Source organism: Engraulis encrasicolus, chromosome 14, assembly GCF_034702125.1.
Source record: "Engraulis encrasicolus isolate BLACKSEA-1 chromosome 14, IST_EnEncr_1.0, whole genome shotgun sequence".
NCBI classification, from domain to species: domain Eukaryota; kingdom Metazoa; phylum Chordata; class Actinopteri; order Clupeiformes; family Engraulidae; genus Engraulis; species Engraulis encrasicolus.
Window position 1 is genome coordinate 20,317,270 of NC_085870.1, and position 23,581 is coordinate 20,340,850.

General features: G+C 44.9%; 1 protein-coding gene across 11 annotated transcripts in view; it reads left to right on the forward strand.

Annotated features, from left to right (window-relative positions):
• The window catches only part of ralgapb (Ral GTPase activating protein non-catalytic subunit beta), a 65,568-nt gene that overhangs the window by 3,944 nt on the left and 38,043 nt on the right, over positions 1-23,581 (forward strand). For 3 of the 11 annotated variants that reach the window (XM_063215151.1, XM_063215152.1, XM_063215153.1), the window contains exons 3-16: positions 2,028-2,230; positions 4,100-4,266; positions 5,162-5,348; positions 5,739-5,870; positions 8,326-8,522; positions 9,517-9,603; positions 11,029-11,100; positions 12,241-12,288; positions 14,141-14,292; positions 14,702-14,912; positions 16,711-16,746; positions 19,055-19,256; positions 20,293-20,460; positions 22,744-22,858. In XM_063215151.1, the coding sequence (XP_063071221.1) occupies positions 2,028-2,230; positions 4,100-4,266; positions 5,162-5,348; positions 5,739-5,870; positions 8,326-8,522; positions 9,517-9,603; positions 11,029-11,100; positions 12,241-12,288; positions 14,141-14,292; positions 14,702-14,912; positions 16,711-16,746; positions 19,055-19,256; positions 20,293-20,460; positions 22,744-22,858 (1,977 nt within the window). The remainder of the gene's footprint in view (positions 1-2,027; positions 2,231-4,099; positions 4,267-5,161; positions 5,349-5,738; positions 5,871-8,325; positions 8,523-9,516; positions 9,604-11,028; positions 11,101-12,240; positions 12,289-14,140; positions 14,293-14,701; positions 14,913-16,710; positions 16,747-19,054; positions 19,257-20,292; positions 20,461-22,743; positions 22,859-23,581) is intronic. The other 8 variants (XM_063215154.1, XM_063215155.1, XM_063215156.1 and 5 more) reach the window with 3 other exon arrangements.

Below are 23,581 nucleotides of genomic sequence, written 5' to 3' on the forward strand. Positions count from 1 at the left end.
TGTTAAGGGCTGGCTGTTTGCTGGCCTGGTCCAAGCAGAGTGAAGGGCTGAGGGCATCATGATTCACAATTGCCGGTCATATAGCACATGTAACCATTCACAACTGATGATGCGGTTACTTAAAGCAAGACATTTTGTAAACCGTAAACTTAAAGGTTGATCATTTACTTGTTATAGGGTAAAAATGGACTTCTTGTTCTGGGCAAAAACTAGCTCACTCTTGGCTGTAATCGTTGGTGTTTTAGTCAAGTGTGGGCCCTTCTCTCTCTAGTAGAGTTCTGCTTCCAGCCGCCTGAAGACTGAAGACTACTTGGTGTTAGCCAGGGACACTGGGAGATTTGGTTAACCGTCATTGGTCACTGATTTGGTTACCAGTCATCTAGGCTTGCCAAAACTTTTCAAAAGCACACTACTTGCACTTACAAGCCTTGGACTTTTTTGTGAGCTTACATGTTGTGATCAACAATGACTTCCTCAGAGACTGCACAATTACAAACCGAATTGTCATTGTTGATGAAGACTTGGAGAAGAAGAGATGTAATGTTGTTAAGATCGGGGTTTAGCGGTTTGGGCACAGGCTTGTGCTGTGAAGTCTTTCTTTGATTAATTACTGTCCTGTCAGTAGAAGAAGTTCCTTTCACGCTTGCCATTCTGGCTGAGAAATATGGGCTTTAATTAGAGAGGTTTTTGAAGGACATTTAGGAAGGGTGGCAAAGAGTGCACACCTTTTTTTCATAGCAAACACAAATACTTTTGTTTAGAAGTTTATAGGTTTTCAGTTGTCTGATCCATGGGAACTTGATTGTTTTGTGTGTGAGTGTGAGTGTGAGTGTGCGCGTGTGTGCGCATACATCCTTAAGTCATGTACGCAACCTTTGCATGTTCCTGTGTGTGTGTCTGTTCTTGTGCCTAACCCTCTCATTCCTTGCAGCCTGATCTCCAAAAATTCTGTGCTACTGGACACGGATGTTAAGGACACGAAATCCGTGTCCAGGAGCACGGATTTTGCCAAAATTCCGTGCTCCTGGACACGGAATTGTTTTCCGTGCTCCTGGACACGGAATTGTTTTCCGTGATGGGCACACGGAAGCGCTTTCTGTAGGCTATTACCACAGCACTGTGTTAACTCTATCATTAGAAAATACATACCAAATGCTAATCCTAAACAAAATAATGCTATAGCAATTTAAGTTGTGCCTTGACCAAAACATTCCCTAACCTTAACCTGTCATTAAAGATATATTTTTGAGAAATACCTTTTCCAGTTGATTGCTAGGCTATCAAAGTCATATACTGAATGAAAGAAAACTAGCTGTGCCCAGACCAAAACAATCCCTAACCCTAACCTGTCAGTAAGAAATGTTTTTTTTAGACAAAATATTTGAAAAATCCTGAGAAAACACAAGACTGTGGAAATAGCCTATAGAAAGCACTTCAAACAATTCCGTGTCCAGGAGCACGGAAAACAATTCCGTGTCCAGGAGCACGGAATTTGGGCAAAATCCGTGCTCCTGGACACGGATTTTGTGTCCTTAAAGGAACAGACCACCCTTTTTTGATTTTCACATAATTGCAGTATCTCCAAGCATTATTCATGAACGTGCATATAATTTTCGTCTATGTGTTTGCATTGCCCCGTTTGACACTATACCCAAATTAGGCATAGTAATGCAAGTCTATGGTACAAAATAAAACACCATCAAATGTACTTCTAAACCACTTTAAAATGAATGTAACATTCACCAGAGTGTAAAACAGCAATTTAATTCGGTCCAGTGATCACTTGTGGCTTGATGCTAAAGATACCAGTTACTTTCAGTGATTATGCTAAGCTATGCTAATAATTCTGATCCAATAAATCTAAGTACTGAAAACACAGAGAAGAAAATGATATGCACATTCATGAACAATGCTGGGAAATACTGCAAATATGTGAAAATAAAAAAGGGTGGTCTGTTCCTTTAACATCCGTGTCCAGGAGCACAGAATTTTTGGAGATGATGTTGCTCCTTATCCCCTACCTCCAGGTGAAGTGGACGATGGAGGTGCTGTGCTATGGGCTGACTCTGCCTCTGGACGGGGACACGGTCAAGCTGTGTGTGGACGTCTACACGGACTGGATCATGGCCCTGGTGTCCCCCAGGGACTCCATACCGCAGCCCATCATCAAGGAGCCAAACCTCTACGTCCAGACCATCCTCAAACACCTGCACAACCTCTTCCTCCCAAGGTACCTGCGTGCGTGCGTGTGTGCGTGCGTGCGCGTGCGCGTGTGAAGTTTGAATCATAATCCTGCTGGTGTGAAGGCCTTTCTCAAACAACCAACAAGACTTGGTGTCAATTTGTGTTTGCTTTGTATGACCAGACTGGTGACATTTTGCATCGTCATCAACAAGGCAGTTATTTCGTACCTCTACCAAGGACCTAATATTTTCACCAGGGTTGTTGTGCAGGTGTTACTTTGCACATATCATTTGTAACATTTTAACATCATGTTGCTATGTTCAATAGCTCAACTTGGTTCTGTTTTGGTGTTCTGTGCTCCATGAGTGCTGCTCTAGGTTGTTGTTGTTGTTGGTGGTGGTGGTGGTTTCTTGTGGATGTTTGAGAAAGACTTGCATTTCATGCTCAGGCCCTGTGTCATAGTGGTGTAGTACCATGGTTGGTACGTTTCTTTCAGTGACTATTACAGCGTCTCAGTGGCGGGATGGTGTCTGGTAAGGGGCTACTGCAGTATATTGACAGTGTTTACACACATTCCAAATGGTGGAGTCAGTGGGCCTATACTACAAAGCTGGTTCAGGATAACATGGAGTCCTTGTTTTCTTAAGAAAAGCTCTTGTATTAGATGATTTACCTCTTAACTTAACCTTAACTTAAACTGAACCAGCTTTGTAGTATAGGCCCAGTGTCTTGTCTGGGCAGAACTCGAGCACCTTTAGCAATAATAGCGTTATAGCAGCCTACCATTACAATGGTCATTAAACAAGAGGTCAGCCTCTGTTGTATTTCAGTGGCTAATTTCAACTTCATTGCAGTCTGAAGATGTCTGTGTCTGTGTCGTTGTTTCTCTCTCTCTCTCTCTCTCTCTCTCTCTCTCTCTCTCTCTCTCTCTCTCTCTCTCTCTCTCTCTCTCTCTCTCTCTCTCTCTCTCTCTCTCTCTCTCTCTCTCTCTCTCTCTCTCTCCACACACACACGCACTTGTCTGAGTTGCATGGCTGGTATTTTTGGGTGTTTGTTTTCCTGTCTATTTTGGCTCTAGTCAAGCATGACTGAGGTTGGGCAGAAGGGGGTGATTATTTGCCAGACCAGAGTAGCTCTTGTTTGCTTTTGACTGTGAGCCTATCAGGAACCTTAAATAATGTCCAAAATAGAAGCACTCAGAAGAACATGCCTGTCCTGCTCTGTTCTCCGTCATCTTTCTCCCCTGTCACTTCTCTTAGCCGTCACCCTCACTACTACAGCAGTACGTCTTTAAAAAGTTTCTTTCAAGCCACCCCTCCTGTTTCATTCGTTCTTTGCGTCGTTGCTTGACACAGAAGTGATTCTCAAATCGCTCAAGTGTTTGAGTAATAACCCTGCAATAACAATGTCGTATTGGAATAAAAAGTGCTTGAAGTTTTATAAAATATACTGAAATAATAATCTTTATCACCTCTCCTCTCCGTCTCCTCTCTTCTCACCCTCTTTTCCTCTCCATCTTCCTCTCCTCTCCTCTCCATCCCTCCTTCTTTCCATCCTCTTCTGTCCTCTCCCATCCTCTAATCTCCTCTCCTTTCCCCCTCTCTTCTCTCCCCCTCTCTCCTTCTATCCATCCTCCTCCTCCTCCTCCTCCCTCCCCTCCTCTCCTCCTCCCTCCCCTCCTCTCCTCTCCTCTCCTCTCCTCTCCTCTCCTCTCCTCTCCTCTCCTCTCCTCTCCTCTCCTCTCTTCTCCTCTCCTCTCTCCCCCTTCTACCTCTCCTCTCCTCTCCTCTCCTCTCCTCTCATCTCCTCTCCTCTCCTCTCCTCTCCTCCCCTCTCCTCTCCTCCCCTCTCCTCTCCTCTCCTCTCCTCTCCCCCCTCCTCCTCCTCTCCTCTCCCTCCTCCTCCTCCTCTCCAGGCCAGAGGTCTTCAGCCCCATGCACTTCAGACTGTGTCAGCAGGTGTTGTGTGCGGTGCAGAAGCTGGCGCGCGACTCCTCCTCCATGGTGCGCGAGACCTGGGAGGTGCTGCTGCTCTTCCTGCTGCGCATCAACGACACGCTCCTCGCCCCGCCCACCGTCGGAGGTGACCGCCAATCACATAGCTCGACTCATAACACATACACAAGTGTCGAAGTGCAGTTGTGTCCAAAACATGCACAAACACTGACAAACACACACATTGCTAATCAGGGATTTGTTCCTCGAAAGCGTAGCTGTTAGCCAGTTAGCAACTTCAGTAGTTGCCAATGGGAAATTGCATTGCAAACTACAAAGTAGCTATGTAGTTAGCAACTATGGTTTTGAGAACTGCACCCCAGGTTTGAGTTTCTCAAAATCATCATCATCCAGTTAGCAACTATCAGCCAGTTAGCAACTTTTAGCGCAAGGGGACAGCCCTCAACGGCGCCCCAAGGGAGCAGTGCAGCGGGATGGTACCATGCTCAGGGTATCTCAGTCATGGAGGAGGATGGGGGAGAGCACTGGTTAATTACTCTCTCCTCCAACCTGGTGGATCGGGAGTCGAATCGGCAACCTTTGGGCTACAAGTCTGACGCCCTAACCGCTTACCCATGACTGCCCTATAGATATAGTTCTATCTATTCAAATAAACTGCACGCTTCTGTTTGTCAAGCCTTTCCACCCCTCCCCGCTTTCTGACTGTCTCCCTTGCTCAGGCTCCCTCACTTTAAGGCAGCTGCCATGCTGTCTTTCAGATCGGAACGGTTGTGCAAAGCAACATGGGATTTCGCAGGCTAGTCCTAAGCAGCTTTGTTATTGCTTATGTTACTTTTGATGTATTTATGCATTGACTTTTATGTACTTTTTTTTTTTACCATAGTCACTTTTTAATGCAATGTAGTACTTTTTTTAAAACTGTAATGGTTTCTGTTATTGTTTTCCTGTGTCTTTGTGTCTTGTTTAGTGTGCGAACCTGCTGCCTGCAACCTTATACATTGTTTTCTCGTGTGCCTACTTAGGTGGCATAGCGGAGAAGCTGGCTGAGAAGCTGATCAGCGTGCTGTTTGAGGTGTGGTTCCTGGCCTGCACACGTTGCTTCCCCACGCCCCCCTACTGGAAGACAGCCAGGGAGATGCTGGCCAACTGGAGGCACCACCCGCCTGTGGTGGAGCAGTGGAGCAAGGTCATCGCAGCACTGACCTCCAGGTTAGAAGAAGCGCTAGTCAGGATCAAGATATTGGTAAAAACAACTGTGCCATGTACTGTATGTGTACATGCAAAACATATATGACCGTCACTGGGGTTGTTGTCTGTGAGCTAAAACCCCGGTCGTCTGGGTTTGAATCGGCGCTGAGAAACTTGACTCCCCTTCAGTACATATACAAACGTACATGAAAACATGATGTATACCAGTATGATAACATATTCTCTCTCTCTCTCTCTCTCTCTCTCTCTCTCTCTCTCTCTCTCTCTCTCTCTCTCTCTCTCTCTCTCTCTCTCTCTCTCCCCCTATCTCCTTATCTCGCTCTCTTTCCCTATCTCTCCCCCCCCCCCCCTCTCTCTCTCACTCTCTTCCCCCCCCCCCCCCCCATCCAGGTTATTGCGGTTCACCTACGGCCCCTCGTTCCCGCCGTTCAAAGTGCCAGAGGAGGACGCTAACCTTATCCCGTCTGAAATGGACAACGACTGCGTAGCGCAGACCTGGTTCCGCTTTCTGCACATGCTCAGGTAATACACTCAGGCAATGGATTACATTGCTTAACATAACATTGCATTGTGTTGTATTACATTGTATTATGTTGTATTGCATTGCACCTCGCTGGCACCCTTATGCAGTGTGACTTACAGGCAGGGCTCTAAATTAACATTTTTCAACACCAGCCAAAATGGCCAGTAGATGTTAATCTTACCATCGTACCACACGCTCACTAATGGGTAAAAGTGACTAGTACGTTTTCTTTTCTAACAGCCAAACTGAATTTTCATGAACATTTGTCTGGTTGGCAGGTGTTAACTTGAGCTCTGCTTACAGGTATGAGAGTAAAGGCACAGTCACCCTTCAGACAAGGTGGGGTTTGATGCCTTGCTCAAGGACATTTTGAGTTTAGCTTATGAGGATTTTGATTCAAACTCACAATTATAAGTCAACTTCCTACCAGTCCCACGCACAGTTCCCACCACCGCCACCTCCCCCAACCCCAACCCTCCCACCACTATCAGAGGTGTTCAGCTTGATGCGAACCACTTTGCTTGTGACCATAATATTGAGTTGCTGACCTACCACTAGTGCTTCATGCAATCTGATGAATATCAAATTTTGTGGCAGAGTGTTTGTTTTTGAACATAGATTAACAACTAACCACAACATAACTGAAATCATGTGTGAAGAACTAACTGCACCAGGGGAACAAGTTTTGTTCCTCATTTTCAAACCACAGCACTGTCAGTGTGTTACAACAACAGTCATATTCCCCCAAATCTCTCCTATAGTGTTAGAGCAATAGCCATTCTAAAACAATTCATTATTTGAATAATAAACTGTCGGAGGAATGTATATAATGAAATAACAAATGATCTTGCCACCCTCTCCGTCAATGCACATTCCTGACGGACAGTGGCAAGTCCAGCCAAAGAAACTGCCTTTGTCTCTATAATGTCTCTGAGCTCTATACAGCTGTAGTCATAATGTATACAGGGTGTCCCAAAAATGTATACACTCGACGCTATGACAACTTCAACAGCCACTGAAATAAAGTCTACACGATGAGACCTGCAACAGTCAATGAAAGTAAATGCAGCCATTGAAAGTGAATTCACAAAAATACCACTCAGTTGGGCAGCTGTTACCTAATTCGAAACTCGGAATCGGAAGGTTGAGGCCTTGAATCCCATATCATCCATGAAGGGCCTTGAGCAATTCACTTGCCCTCTAATAAGTGTAATGTGATATAATGCTATTACTACTTCAAATACTACTATATCGCCATATATATGAATACTAGATGCCACATTGATGACTAATAAATGAAGGCAGTTCGCGCCATGTTTAGTCGGTATTACCAGAGAGGGTCTATCGGTAGTACGAGAGAGGAATCTCACGACTTTTTCCGGGTGGTACTGTCCACTAAGTGGCGCCATCCAGACAGCGCAGAGGAGCGCCAAGGAGCGCATAGGCTGTTAGAATGAATGGGGTCCCATGGAGCTCAAACACAGATGCTGCCATTGCTTTGGGAGAGAATTGGTATCATCATTTCATTTTATTTTTCCCAAAGGCAGAGTAAATTATCCTTTCAAACAGCACTTAGTTTGAATGTTTAAACTCGCTGGATCTTTGTAAAATGCGTCTTTATTGTCAATATGACGTCACGAGTGGCTCCACACACTGCGTTTGGATTGGTCGGCCGGCTGCATTGCTGTGATCACTACGGCCGTAAAGCAATTTTGTTAGTAAGATGCTAGCGGAGCCTAACTCATAAATGCCAAAGCTGTAAGAAATCAGAAGGACACAACTCCCAGGCTATTGTACATTTCATTTAAATCCACATTGGTTTCTCAGAACTTAAAGTAATATTGCAAAGTTTCAGCCGACAGCGAGCACAATTGTCAGTTATTAGCGCCAGCCTTAATGGGCTCTGCTGTCTCGACAGCGCTCCCTAGGTGAACTGCAGGCACGGGTTGGAGGGCGAGATTGGACACTGTATGTAAACCACTGTGGTATTACGCTGCTGTCAATCAGTGACAAGGCGATATACGCATTATCCTGTAGGTGGCGATAACACACATCTCTGAAAAACATACATACAGTCCCAAGATGCCTTTGCCGTCACCTAGGGTCGGGCCATGGCAAAAAAAATAGCATAATCTAGTGATCATATCTATGCTTCTGTTACCATTGATTTTACTATTATTGAGAAAGTACAGTGGAGCAGAGGCATGAAGCGAAGTGGGAGGGAGAGATAGGGAAGGACCGGGAAATGACCAGGCCGGGATCCGAACCCGGGTCGCCAGTGCAGCAGTCCAGCGCCCAGCCGCCAGAGTCACGACTGGTCCGTTGTTGCTACTGTTAATTGAAACTTTAGCTCTCTCTCCCCACCTTATCCTCTCTCTTCTCTTCTCTTCTCTCCTCTCTCCTCTCCTCTCCTCTCCTCTCCTCTCCTCTCCTCTCCTCCTCCTCCTCCTGCAGTAACCCAGTGGACCTGAGTAACCCGGTGATCGTGAGCTCCACGCCCAAGTTCCAGGAGCAGCTGCTGGGCGTGGGCGGGGCAGGGGCAGGGGGAGGTGTGCCCGCCGAGGTGGTGCAGCACCCCTGCCTCAAGCAGCTGCCCCAGATCTTCTTCCGCGCCATGAGGGGCATCAGCTGCCTGGTGGACGCCTTCCTAGGTCAGTGGGGAACATACGAACACACACACACACACACACACACACACACACACACACACACACACACACACACACACACACACACACACACACACACACACACACACACACACACACACACACACACACACACACACACAGCAGTGCATACGCCATGAGGAGCGCCAGTTGCAGAGTACACACCTTCCTTGGGACACAGATGCAGACACACCTGGCACACCTGTCTGGAGTCGAACCGTCAACCTTTCGGCTACAAGTCTGACCGCTTGCCCATGTCTGACTGACCTTGTGACGGTGAATCCAATGTGCCCCCTGTCCTCTGCACTCACAGCTCAAGGTTTGTGAACTCGCAGTGCTGGCGATCCCACAGCCTCCCGCCGCTCAGGGGTAGGTGGTGGGACTTATCGTCATCATTTTGTTGTGCACCGTCATGGTGGGCACCGCCACTGTCATCATAATTATCATCATCATATTGCGGTTGTGTGTTTTTTCTTAACCAATGGCAGGGAGGTATGGGATGCCCCAGCGGCCCAGGGTGGGTGCGCTGAGTCTGGGCTTGGTGTCTGGACTTGCTACCCACGCAGAAGGAGAAGGCGAAATGCTTTAGCCTACTGTATCTCTCTGTCTCTGTCTCTGTCTCTGTCTCTCTGTCTCTGTCTCTCTCTCTCTCTCTCTCTCTCTCTCTCTCTCTCTCTCTCTCTCTCTCTCTCTCTCTCTCTCTCTCTCACTCACTCACTCACTCTTTTTCTCATTCGCGTATACTCTCTCGCGCGCACTCACTCTCTGTCTCTCTCTCTGTCTCTGTCTCTCTCTCCCCATCTCTGTCACTCTTTTTCTCAATCTCTCTCTCTCTGCTGACAGAGACATGATCCATATATTTTTTTTTTTTGGCTATGTTGTACCTCTGTTTTATTTTATTTTTTTACTCCCTCGCATTCCCTTGATTCGTTGTTTTAATCTACGTACGTTGATGAAATGTTGTGTTCTCCTGTAGGTGTTGCTGTGTTTAAACGGCTCGATACCACCCAGGTCCATGAAAAGCGGCATTCGCAGGGCACCCTCACGTCTGTGCCCTACCATGGTACTCTGTCTGTCAGCCTGTGCCCTCTACTGCTGCCCCTCTCTCTGTTCCCCGTCCCCTGTCTTACCTGATTCTGACAATCTATATGAAGCGTTATAAGGGTTTAGGACTTTATCTCTCTCTCTGCCTGTCTGTCTGTCTGTCTGTCTGTCTGTCTGTCTGTCTGTCTGTCTGTCTGTCTGTCTGTCTGTCTGTCTGTCTGTCTGTCTGTCTGCCTCTCTCTTGACTGCCTGCTACAAGAAATGGCATGCCGACAGCCATTTTGCCAAATTGTGAAATATTTACTTGACTGCACAGCTTCATACACGTGTACACACACACACACACACACACACACACACACACACACACACACACACAGACACACAGACACACAGACACACAGACACAGACACACCATTCAAGCACTGCTGTGGTTCTCTGAGATGCACGTACGGAAGCATGCAGACACACACACATATACACACACACATACACACACTAGACCTTTCTGACCCTCCTGAAGTACAGTCCTGAAATGTGTGTGCCTGTGTGTGTGTGTGGTGTCTGAGTACATATAGTTAAATTAGGGCAGGCAGGGCCTCAACTTTTAAAGCTGCAGACATTTTGCCATTTGACCTTTTAAAGAGTCGTATATAAACGTGTGTGTGTGCGTGCGTGCGTGCGTGCGTGCGTGTTAGGGCCGTCTGCACATCGAGACCCTCGCATAGTGTTTACATAGTTCCGCTCAGCCCGTCAAGCCCTATATGCATAGAGCTGGGCAGTAACATAAACACTGTTAGCAGATAGGCATTTGGGCATACAACAAATATTTTTCTTTCCCCCTCCCCGCCTCGTTATGGGTCTGTTTGGTTGACCGCTAAAAAGTCACACACATTCCAGAATCGACCAGTGACTGACCAGTCTCACACAGCCACACCAATGCCTTTATTTGTCAACACTGCAGTGATCAATATTTTACTAAAACAAAAACACCAGTCCAATCAAATTCTTTCCCCATGTGCTCTTGCACAGCACTGCATACTTGCGTGTTACTAACACACTGCCGAGAAACTATTCTAAATATTCCAGAGACGTTCTTTATTTAGGCAGGGATAGATGGCAATATTAGTAGATTATTATGCCAGAGAGATTATATTTATCCCACTGCCAGCATATAAAGTACATTATGCATACTAAAAAAACAATCCAATCAAACCCTTTTCCCATGTTTCTCTTGCACAGCACTGCATACTTTGTACTACTAACATACTGTCGTCGTGAATTATGTTAGTGTTTCTCAATACCCACAGCCCTGTGTGCTTACACTGTAGATCTCATGCCATGTTTCCCTCTCCCCCCTCTCATTTGTTCCTTTCTGTTTCCATGCGTGTGGTGTTGCTGTGACTGTCCTGTCCTGTCCTGTCCTCCGCCATGTGTGTGTAGGAGGACAGGAGCCCTCCTCCCCTGGATCAGCTCTGTCTCGGGGCTATATACGAGACAGGCTCCCCTCCATAGGTACCGTACTGTGCGACCCACTAAACTAGGCATTTTAAAACTAAACTCGACATCTTATTATAGCGGATCTTGATGCTTGATCTGGGTGATGATGCCCCAGAGCAGAGAAGCCATCCTATATATTTCTTTATTTAGGCGGGGGACGATGGTGATATTAGTAGATTATTGCTCTAGAGAGATTTTATTTTTTCCCACAGCCAGCACATAAAAGCAGTGAAGCACATTATACATTCATCCAGCTAGCACATGCATTCTATACAAATGTCACACATTTGCACTGCATGCAGAAATGTGACGAGCTCCCCTCTTTAACTAATCTACTATATGGCAGGGATGCTGTTTCGTTATACAGGGGAGGACAATATTAGTAATAGTAGAGATTAAGCGTTAATCCCGAAGGAAATTAATGTGTCCAACAGCTCATTCATCATGTGCTTATATCAAACAGTTACATCCAGTACGCATGTCTACTTGGAGTACTTGTATGGAACAGGCTCCCCTCTTTATTTGCTGTGTGATGCACCAGAGCAGCTATGTTACACTGTACATCAGCTATATTCTCAAGGCAAGGACATTTTTTTATTTGAGTCAAAGTTGTAAGCAACTTGTCATATAAATATTTTCCAGGAACTAACTAAGGGAGCACTGAAATCGAGGAAAAAAAAAAAAAAAACGTTTTATTTCAGACAGAGTAAAGTTCAGGTTGTGTTTTCCTCAAGACATTAATTCGAGCCGACTAGCGTCTGGTCTTCCTCGAGGGCATTGAGGCACAACACATTTCCACAAGAATCTCCATTTTCAGAATGCTAGATTGCATTACGCTCGGCTTCTATCCAGAGCATCTTAAGGCTCGAAGGAAAACAACATCTGTTGTATGCAGGCGCAATGTCTGCATTCTCAGACACTTCCTCTGTTGGCCAGGAAGTGTGTTTTTTTGTTTTGCTGAACACATTTTTATAACATTCTTGGTGGTTTGGTATAAGTGTTTGTTTGACACCAGTGATGTACGTAAGTGCCACACCTGAACTCATTTGACATTTTTTTTTTAATTCTGTTGATATATTCACAAAATCGCTTTACCTGTGTTTCCTTTTCCTTTTCTTTATTTCTGTGTGTGTAAACGGTATCTTTTTCCCCCAGGTGTTGCTGTGTCACGGAACAATTTCAGAGACAGACTGCCGTCCTATGGTACTTTGTAGCTCCCCAGCCCTCGGGCGACTTTGTATGGGTGGGGGCAGTGTATGTGTGTAGGGATATGTGTGTGTGCTGGGTTTGGACAGGTTTTTTATTGTGGAATGGTGAATGCACTATGGCTGTGGCTGTGTCTCAAGGCTAAATACAATGATGGTAAATTCTGTATTCTACACTACGACAGAGTATAAATGAAGTGGTCACTCGTTCATTTGTAAGTAGGCATACGTAGGGTGTCAGTGAAGCTGTTTTGTCCAGTACATAGTGCTCTCTATTGTGAACAAGTGAACATTTTAGATTCAGTTGACACGTGTAGTAGTTACATTTTGCAAAAAGGTCTCACTTAAAACGGATAAATACCTAAATTTCTTCATTTACATTTTAACTCACATGCAGGGTTTTTTTTAACTGTAGTGAAATGACCAAATTTGCACCATATGCATCGTGTGCACATTTAGTCAAACACTGTTGCCAGGTCATTGATATAAACCTCCACCACCTCAGCCCATCTGTCTTTGCAATGCAAATCCACCATTACAAAGTTCAAAGGATTACATCTGTGTACACCACCATCTGTGCACCACCACCAACAGCCCAGGTGCAGGACAAGTCTGCAGTCTTGTCCAAAATGTCGGCACCACTGCGTAACCTCACACTGCACACTCTGTTCCACCAGATGAACAAAGTACTAGTCAAAATACTTAACTACATGATATAATAATATTTCACAAGTTCATCATTGCCATTCTGGTAACAGCAAATTCACATCAGGGGCCTTGTTTTAAGAGAAACTCCCAAATGCCATTTCACAGATGGCATGTATTGTATCCCCCTGCTGTGAAAAACATTGCCTCAGCAGGGGAACTCGGCAGGCTCCAAACAATGGCCATTTGTTAAATATGTAGAATTGCAAAGGTTAAGCAGTGTTGCCGACACCATACTTCCTGTTTTGCACTTCCGAGTATTACTGATGATGTACAGCAGGTGTACTGAGACCATGTAGCTAATGGGAGTGTGTGAAGAGCAGGCAGAGACTCATGGGAAATGCAGTCTTAAGACAGACAAGAGCCCAAGTATACAGTATCAGGTATATGAGGTATTGCTTTTCTTGAAGGCCATATTGCATTGCACCCATGGTTATGAAAGCACACATCCTCTCGATTCCTTTTGTTGTTTTCTGCATTTGCAATTGTGTTGATCTCGATCAAGTTGAGTTGCGTTTTACTAACCTAATCAAACATTGTGGCTACCAACAGAAAATTAATGATGATGCCTGGTACATGGTGCATGGAACAAATTTCTTTCCAATTATTGGCTTTTATTTTGAAAAGGTTTGGTGTCCTCAATCTGTTTTGCCGTCTTGTTTTTACATTGTGCCATTGGACATTGTTGATGTTGATAAAGCAAAATCTGTGCTAGTATTTGCTTATGTAAAACTGACTGCAAGTTCCAGGGCGATTTGTCATTTGCATACGGGTGGTAATACCTGTGAATCTGCATCGTGTGACATGCGCAAAACACAGGACGGAAATTGTGAAATTCCTAATGCTGCCAGTCAGATTTGTGCTGGGCTCCCCTGCTCTTATGGATCAGCCTGTGCCGCTGGCGGTGTTATGTTGTGCTGGGCAAAACTAAACTGCGGCATGTCTGCTTGAGTGAGCTCAGATGAGCACAAATTAAGAGCGAAATGAAACGCAAATTCAACATGAATTCTAATGATTCTGAATTTTATTAACGTTGAATCATGGGCAGCCCGTCCGAGGCCCCTCACCTTGCTTGACCATGTGACTCATGTCATGTCTGACTGTCTTTTCTTCTTCTTTCTGTCTTCCGTGCACCTGTTCCGCAGGTATATCCCGCCCCCGTTCCGACAGTGCCCCTCCCACTCCAGTCAACAGGCTAAGCATGCCGCCGCCCCCAACAACCACCAACACCACACCACCGCACAGCCGCCGCCACCGGCCCACCGCCGTTACCAAGACAACCAGCAAGGCCTCCTCGGTACAAGGGCTAATGTTCTCTTTCATTTATTCATTGTGTGATTTTTCTTTATGTTGCTCATTGTTTTTGCAGTTCTACAAACAGGATTGGTGATCTTGAGATATTAAAATACGACAATTTAGTAATTGCCTTTATACTGCCATCTTTCCAAATAGTTATAAACATGTGTTGTAGTCATGTGGTCCCAGTATAGCTTGGTGATGCCATCCTATGTATTTCCACCCAAAGATTTTGGCTCCGTACATAGTCTGGCAAAACCATCCTAGGTTGGTTCGCTCACGGTTCTGCCAATCAGCAAACTGTTGAGTGGCACTGGTGACGCAGTACTCACCCGCGGAGTCCGTTACTGATTGGTTAAGGTAACACTATTCACACTTTTGTCTTGTTATGTGTATGCTTCCACAACTAGACGGGACAGTCCAAAGTGTCGCACCAGACCTCCTCCTCCTCGTCCCCTCTGTCCAGCCCCAACCAAACGAGTTCAGAGCCACGGCCGCTGCCGGCCCCAACGCGGCCCAAGGTCAACAGTGTGCTCAACCTGTTTGGCCAGTGGCTCTTCGACGCTGCCCTCGTCCACTGTAAACTCCACTCCAGCCTTAGCAGGGACAGCAGCATGACCGGTGAGGACACACACACACACACACACACACACACACACACACACACACACACACACACACACACACACACACACACACACACACACACACACACACACACACACACACACACACACACACACACACACACACACACACACACAGTGCAGACAGACACACCCATTCTGACATACAGAGCAGAGATGGCAAGATTCCACCCATCACACACACACTTCACTTGAGCATTAGCTGAGATCGCAGAATGCTGATCAGTAGATCCACTCTTACCCTCATCTGGTCTCACTTTATTTATCCGATGTGTGCAGTACCACTCTGTGTGGTTCCCTCCTCCCCAGTGTTGCTGTTGGCACTGAGTCTCCTCATCCACAGCATGTGCCTTAGCCAACGCCACACGCTCCCCCTCTCCATTGCCAGCTTTTAACGAGGGCCTACACCTGCCTGTTTAGCATCAGGTCTCCTTGGCAGCCTCCTCTCATTTGAAAAGGATGACTTGCAGATTTGTCGAAAGAAGTTTCTTTCTGTCTATCCATCTATTTCTCTTTCTCTGTATTTTTCTCTATTTCTCTACTTCTCTCTCTCTCTCTCTCTCTCTCTCTCTCTCTCTCTCTCTCTCTCTATCTCTATCTCTATCTCTATCTCTCTCTCACTCTTTCAACCAGAGTCAGTATGAAGTGTTAATTATCTGTCAGAGTAGTAGGGCATCTCCAAAGTGACTCCACCCCTCCTCCCTAAACGGAGAATTTGAATTCATTTTGGAAGCATTTTATTAGCTTCAAAAATGTCCATATCAAACCTTGTATTAACATTTATGAGATGTGTGTGATAGACACACTCGCTAAAGGTCACTCAGTCTTTAGTATTTTTTTATGGTCTTCTAGTTGTCCACCTGTGTCCTCCCACTCACTCAAATGGGGGCCAAGTAGTAAAATGGCAGGAGTTCATAAAAAACGAGGAGGTTTTAGCCACGTTTGTGATGGGAGCGAACCTGAGCAGATCTGTCCAGAGTGCACGCGCTTAGCACTGATGATCTCTGGAATACCTGCCTATGTGATAATGTTCAAGTGTATTGTCAGTGGTGGTCAACCTGGATTCATATACTACAACCTGGTGCCACATATAAAATAATCTGTTTTTTACCTGTTCAATTTGGAATGTGTGGCACTAGATTGGATTGTAACTTCCAGGGCTCTAAATTAACACCAGCTAACGGGCCAAATGGTGAATGGTGAAATTTCTGTTTGGCTGGTTGAAAAGACGAACTTACAAGCCAGTTTGACCCATTAGTGAATGTATGTTTGGCTAGTAACATTTTGGCTGGTGATGAAAAAAAATAATTTAGAGCCCTGCCTGGTACCTTCTAAATATCAGGTTGACCGTCTCTGCGTATTGTTTAGAGATCACTGCTGCTTCAGGGGAGTATTTCCAGAACCTGGCTAAGTAGTAAACCAGGTTAACTTGACCTTGAGGTAGTGGTAAATCATCTAATAGAAGAGCCTGGAGCCCTCGTTTTCTTAGCTAAATGACACCCGTGGACTATCCATTAGCAGGTGTACCACCTGCACCATGCACCATGTAAGTTAGCCAGGTTTGTCACTTAACCTTCTTTTTGGAATAATTCCCAGATCTGCTCAATTGTGCATATGTTTTTTTTTTCTTAAACCCGTCTACCCCTGCAAGCAGAGCATCGCTGACATGATCATACTCCCTGACAGTACCTCTGTGAAATGCTTCATCACGTTCATGTCGATTATTCCCATATTATGGTTCTTTGTTTCATTTTTGTGTTGTTGTCTTGCAGCCACATTTTTCCACATTCTTCTTAATTATAAATCTTGTAAGTAAGGTCCATTACTTGATTTTAGCTTTGATTTTTTTTTTTCACTGGCCACTTTCACATAGATTTCTGCACTTTTTAATTTTGCAATAACATCTTCACCCATCTCACATTAGTGGCACTACTTCAAGAGCAGTCTTCGCTTCAGTGCCCTGCTTTTGTGTGTGTGTGTGCGTGTTTGTGTGTTTAGTTTGGATTGATTGAGTGCTGCCTAGAATCATTTGGGGTCAATAAAATAGATAAAAATAAAAACAGCAAAAAAAAAGATTAATTAACAGGGGTGAGCTTAAAAATATATATGTTTTCCTCTATAGGTTTCTTTTAAAGCCATACAAACTGTCGAAAGTAATCAAAGCTAGGCTAGCCACACACAGTTGTGAGCTAGAGCTCTATTGCTCCCGGCAGGCTATAAATGTTTGTTTACAGTTGGCTCTTGTTTGCACCGCACATGATTGCCCTCTCCCCTTCTTGCCCCGTTCCGTTCCGACGCTGCACTTTTTAACTCACGCCCTGTTTGTTTGTTCACCTTAGGGACTTGTAGCCCTTAGCCCTAACCTAGCTCCGAGTGGCTCACATTCTCTCTCTACTCTCCTCTCCACTCCACTTACCCTGCCACTTCTGTCTACAGTGTAGGACGTAGCCATGTAGCCTATTTTTAGAGATGTTGTTGAGTGCTCGTCCGCACCGATGACGAATGCCACAGACAGACTCTACAGACGAATGAATGCGGGGGAAATTCTACGTAATGTTTCATGAGTGACATGGCAGTTTTGTGAATATTAAAGAGCTCCTCTCAGCTTTAGATGGATATTATGTAGTCTGACTTCTGGGGAGGGATGAGTCCACTGCCCTGCCATTTTGATGACTGGTGGGCAGGGTGCATTATTAAAATGGTCACTAGGCTTTTCTACTCTGTGGCTTGAAGGGTACAAGTAGTTCAGGATTAGAAAGACCAGCAGTGCCACATGATTTGGGTCCTTCACTGGGGGGAATCCTTGGCATTGCCTGGTTAAAAAGTCCTCTACACTTGTTGCAGTGCAGAGGGGCCAGCTTTGTGGATATTGACCTGGTGGAATATTCACTGGAATATTCAACACATAAAGAAGGGACAGCGTTGAGCACATCAACCTTGTATGCTACATTTGAAAATAAAGGTTTAACTTACTTTATTTAAACAGGGGCAGTATATATTGATATAAAACATTTTAAAATGGATGTTGGCTATGTAAGATTATAGCCTTATATAGGTTAATTTCCATAGTCCACAGACAGGTTGATTGTCTAAAAAAAGTAAAACATAAATACGAGGGCAAAGGTATATCTGGACTAACTGTATGACTTATGACCAGACATTCGGCAGATCCAATCCTTTGTAAACTTTAGAGTTTATACCTCCAGTATAGAAAACCTCCAACATTTCTTACTGCAGCATAACCTTACCCTCTATACACAAAGATGCACTACGATGTGCTAGTACACCAGGCTATCCTACGGAGCTTCCCATTAGCTAAAAATAGCGGAGTTGGAAATGCCTGGGACGATAACACTCGTGTTTGATGTTGCGCTTCCAATTCGGTGACACTTTTATGGCTCCCATAATCATTTTGTCCCTCTGTAACTTCCTCCCTTTTGATCGAGACGATAGTCTCCACTGATAAGTGGACATATTGGTACATCTACTGCCGGATAATAGCAGGAATGATGGGCAATATTCATATCTCGCTGTATCTGACGCTTGGGAGTCACACGGAAACTTTTGCTACAAGCTTTAGTCAGTCAGCTATATTCAACTATTTATATTTCAGAAGCTTGTGTCTCTCTTTGCAAAACTTTATATACTGTTTTGCTTTTGCTTTCTGCCTTTCTATTGCTCTTATTCTCCGTTCTGCGCTTTCTCTCTTGCGCACTCTCTCTCTCTCTCTCTCTCTCTCTCTCTCTCTCTCTCTCTCTCTCTCTCTCGCACACTTGCTCCCTGTCTTTTTTTTTGCTCTCTACTTGCCCTTCTCTGCCCACCCTATTTTGCCCCCCACCCTCTATCTCTCACTCACTTTCTTTCCTCCTGCTCCTTCTGGACTCTCTCTCTCTCTCCCCCCTCTCCTATTCTCCCTCTCCCTTTCTCTCTACTTCTACCTTTCCTTCTCCTCTCCTCTCCACTCCTCTCCTATCATCTTCTTTCCTCTCCTCTCCTCCAGTCTTCTCGCCTCTCCTCTCCTCTCCCTCTCCTCTCCCTCTCCCTCTCCCTCTCCTCACCTCTCCCTCTCCCTCTCCTCTCCCTCTCCCACCCCTCTCCTCTGCGTTCCCTCCCCAGCGTTAGCTACCCAGGCGGGTGTGGAGCTGAGGCGGAAGGGCTCCCAGATGTCCACGGACACCATGGTGTCCAACCCCATGTTTGATGCCAACGAGTTCCCGGACAACTACGAGTCGGGCCGGGCTGAGGCCTGTGGGACCCTGTGCCGAATCTTCTGCAGCAAGAAGACCGGAGAGGAGATCCTACCTGTCTACCTGTCCAGGTAATGCTGCGTTTGAAAACACAACACGACTTAAAGATAGGAAGGTACATAGGTAGGTTGTTTTAAAGGATTCTGCCTGGCCATGTACCTATCCATGTGGTGAATATTAACCCGTTGATGCCTAAAGCACCTGCAAAAAACGCCTGCTGAATTCCTAAGCCCTTGTTGGGAAAGTTGCCCTCAGCCTATAAAAACCTAAATATGTTTGGGGAGGGTTGTTCACTGAGTGCATTGCACAATTGTAATTATACTGTGTTTTTTTCTGAAGAAAATCAATAAAAACTGTTAAAAGAATAAAAACCTAAATATCTCGGCCTCTGATGCACATAAAAAACATGAAAAAAGACCCTCAACTGACATCGGAATGTGTCATTCAGGTGTAACATACCCGCATTTTTAAAGCTAAAATCTCAAGAGCCTGAATGCAGCGTATATGTCACTTCAGGCACCAAAGGTCAAACAACATATATGAGTCATCAGGCTAAAATGGGTTAAACAGAACTTTGTCTGTAAAACCCACTATTCATGCACACAATTTTAATATTTCCAAGTCCATGTGCCATGTAAAAAAAGGCTCAAATGTACTTTTTAAATATACACATGAGCTTCTACTCAACGACGACAAACCAGTCCAAGTTTAGAGAATGAGCAAGGTACTTGTCAGGCACAGGTAGTTTGTATAAACAAGTTCTGTTAAATGATGTCCACAAATAGCAGATGGCATTTCTTAAATGGGTTCAGCTGCTGACATAAAGCCCAGATAAAACTAAAATATGACCATAATTTTAGGTGCATGGATTCTATCTCTATCTCTCTGTCTCTCTGACTCGCTCTCTCGCTCGCTCTTTCTTTATTTATTTATCTCTCTCTTTCTCTCCCTTTTTCTCTCTCTTTCTCTCTCTCTATCTCTCTCTCTCTCTCCCTCTCTCCCCTTCATTACCACCAGGCCTTATCCACACACTAATAACCAGGTGTGTGTGTGTGTGTGTGTGTGCGTGTGTCCATGCGTGCGTGCGTGCGTGTGTGGGTTCTACAGGTTCTACATGGTGCTGATCCAGGGTCTGCAGATCTCGGACTACATCTGTCGGCCGGTGCTGGCCAGCATCATCCTCAACTCCTCCGCCCTCTTCTGCACCGACCTGAAGGGGGTCAACGTGCTGGTGCCATACTTCATCTCCGCCCTGGAGACTATCCTGCCTGACCGGTGAGACACACACACACACACACACACACACACACACACACACACACACACACACACACACACACACACACACACACACACACACACACACACACACACACACACACACACATACAGGCACACACAGGCACCCACTAATTACATACATCTCCCTTCTTCTTATTCTTCCTCTCTATCTCAGACTGACAGAGGTTAAAGTGCATTAATGCACAACAATATGAAAAAGTCAGAAAAGTCCCAGCATCTCAGTTTTTTTTTTAAATTTCCGTTCTTCAAATAGCATGTTTCAAAGCATCCCCGGTGAACAGTGTCTTGGTGTAACTATGATGTGGAGAGAGACAGTGTGAGCAAGCTGTCCCGTCATCCCAGCCTGTCAGAGTAGCACCTGCTTGTGCAGCAGCTGCTGACAGAACCTTCATGTTTTATACATGTTTGGCAGTCAGACAATGCAGTCTCCTCTCTCCTGCCATATTGCATGAGGCAAAAGCGCTAAAATAGCTGAAGAATCCTTTCCTGGTGAACACCACCAGACTCACAAGTGAGAGTCTGGAGACTATCTGTACAATTTCTAATAGGAAAGGTTGTGGTGGATGATTGCCCATGGCCATTGAACGGGTGTTGTGAATGGCTATGGGCTACGTATATGCCAATAAAATCATATCAGTTTTGCTTGTTCAAACAAACTGAGTGTCTGTTTGCCAAGTAGTGTGTGACACGTCATCGCCCTTTCACCCCTCTCTGCTCTCCGATTGGTTCCCCAGCTCAGGCCCCCATTTTTGGTGGAGCATCCATGCTGTCGTAGTTCTTTGAGTGCCATGGACTTGAAAACGAGTCTTTTCAGAATGTATGGCACAGTGCCAAAGACTTGATATCAAGTCAATTGTGTTTTTTTTGTGGGGGGTGGGGCCTAACACGTTGATCTGGTATGTTTGTTGTTCACATGGACAAAGAACTAAATTTTTATGGCTCTTGAAAAATCACTCAAATGTTGAAAAAGCCTGGCAACCCCACGGCCTGAATTTGAAAATGGCTGGCACTCAATGAGTTAAAGATCGGAACGATCAGACAAATGGAATTTCCCAGGCTAGGGGAATCCTGCTTGACTGTACATACTGTACCTAACAAGGCAAAATAGAGGAATGAGGGGATGATGGGAAATGTTGATGAGGGGAGAAGCCCATGTCGGAGGCATGGGACATTCCAATTGGTTGCCACTGCCAAACCGCATCATGGTTTATTACCGTAAATGCATCTTGCATCAATTATTTGACTCCAAAACGAAGTGGATTTCTTCTGGTGCATGTGTCACATTTTGTCTTTTCATGCACTGTAGGAGCTATACTGTATATACAGCATTTCTTTTAGTAAAATTGGACATGATAGGGAAGCAGAATGGCACTCGGGGAGCTCCAGATCACCCTCAAGTGCTAACTAGTTGTAAGTGCAATGCTCCTATTGAACAATGGGAATAATAACTCAAACCGCTCAAGGAGCCAAGAAGTGATAAATGTCATGAATACTCTTAGTCTCAATTCAACGGAGATATTTTGAGGTCAGTTCCCAGTCTAGACTCAGTTTGACAAATTTATGATGTTACCGCTCTTTCTTCTTTTCAGAACATGTTTCGCAATTTGCTAATACTTGGGGGAGTCTGGAAGATTTCAGTCAGTCTTGTGAAGTAGAAGACATATAAAAGTCTTGACTATACTTGATGTATGGATAATTCATACGCACACATACGCCGTGCACACACTGTGGTTGCAGTGTGCCTGTCAGATTGCAATAGTCTTACTTTAGTCTCTGAGTTATGGACTGAGTGCTTTTATGAAATCAGAAGAGCAAAGTCCCTCCGTCCTCCCTATAGATCACATAAACAGAGTGTTGGCAGGAGATCCCTCAGATTGAAGAGCTATATTTCTTTCAGATTCATAACATTTCTCAAACTCACTCACTCACTCATTCTCTCTCTCTCTCTCTCTCTCTCTCTCTCTCTCTCTCTCTCTCTCTCTCTCTCTCTCTCTCTCTCTCTCTCTCTCTCTCTCTCTCTCTCTCTCTCTCTGCTATTACTTTCTTTTACAAATGTCTTTCTCCGCCTGTCTTTTTATTCTCTCATTTTGTTTAACACTGTTACCCTTTTTTACACCCTCTCTCTCTGTCTCTGTCTCTGTCTCTGTCTCTGTCTCTGTCTCTGTATCTCTCTCTCTCTCTCTCTCTCTCTCTCTCTCTCTCTCTCTCTCTCTCTCTCTCTGCCTCCCCCTCTTCCCCCCCTCCCTCCCTCTGCAGGGAGTTGTCCAAGTTCAAGTCCTATGTGAACCCGACGGAGCTGCGGAGAGCCTCCATCCACATCCTCCTCTCCATGCTGCCTCTGCCGCATCACTTCGGCAACGTCAAGTCAGAGGTGAGATGTTTGAAAAAATGATAATAAGAAGACTAAACACTGCAGTGTCAGTCTTCCCAAAAAAAAAATCAATCCAGACTTTCTAGTGAATATATATATATACAGTGAGTCCAATATGTATTTGATCCCTTGCTGATTTTGCCGGTTTGCCCACTAATAAAGACATGAGCAGTCTATAAATTGATGATAATATGTATTCAAACATGGAGAGACAGAATATCAAAAAGAAATTCCAGAAAATAACTCAAAATAATATATTTTAATTTATTTGTCTTTAATTTAGGCAAATAAGTATTTGACCCCTCTAGCTAAAGAAGATAAAATGCTTCTTGGCAAAGCCCTAGTTGTCTAGCACTGAGGTCAGATGCTTCTTTTAGTTGATGACAATGTTTGTGCATATAGTAGAAAATATTTTTGCCCATTTTTCTTTGCACATTATCTCTAAAACATTAATAGTTTGTGGCTTGTAGCTTGGCAAATCGGAGGTTCAGTTCTCTCCATAGAATTACTATATGGTTAATATTTGGAGACTGTCAAGGCTACTTCACGACTTTAATATGCTTCTTATTGAGCCACTCCTTCGTTGCTTTGACTGTATGTTGTGTATTATTGTCATGTTGGGAGATCCAAAAATGGCCCACCCTTCAGTGTAGTGGTGGAGGGAAGGATGTTTGCACTCAGGATTGCACATTACATGTCTCCCTCCATCCATTCGTTGACGAT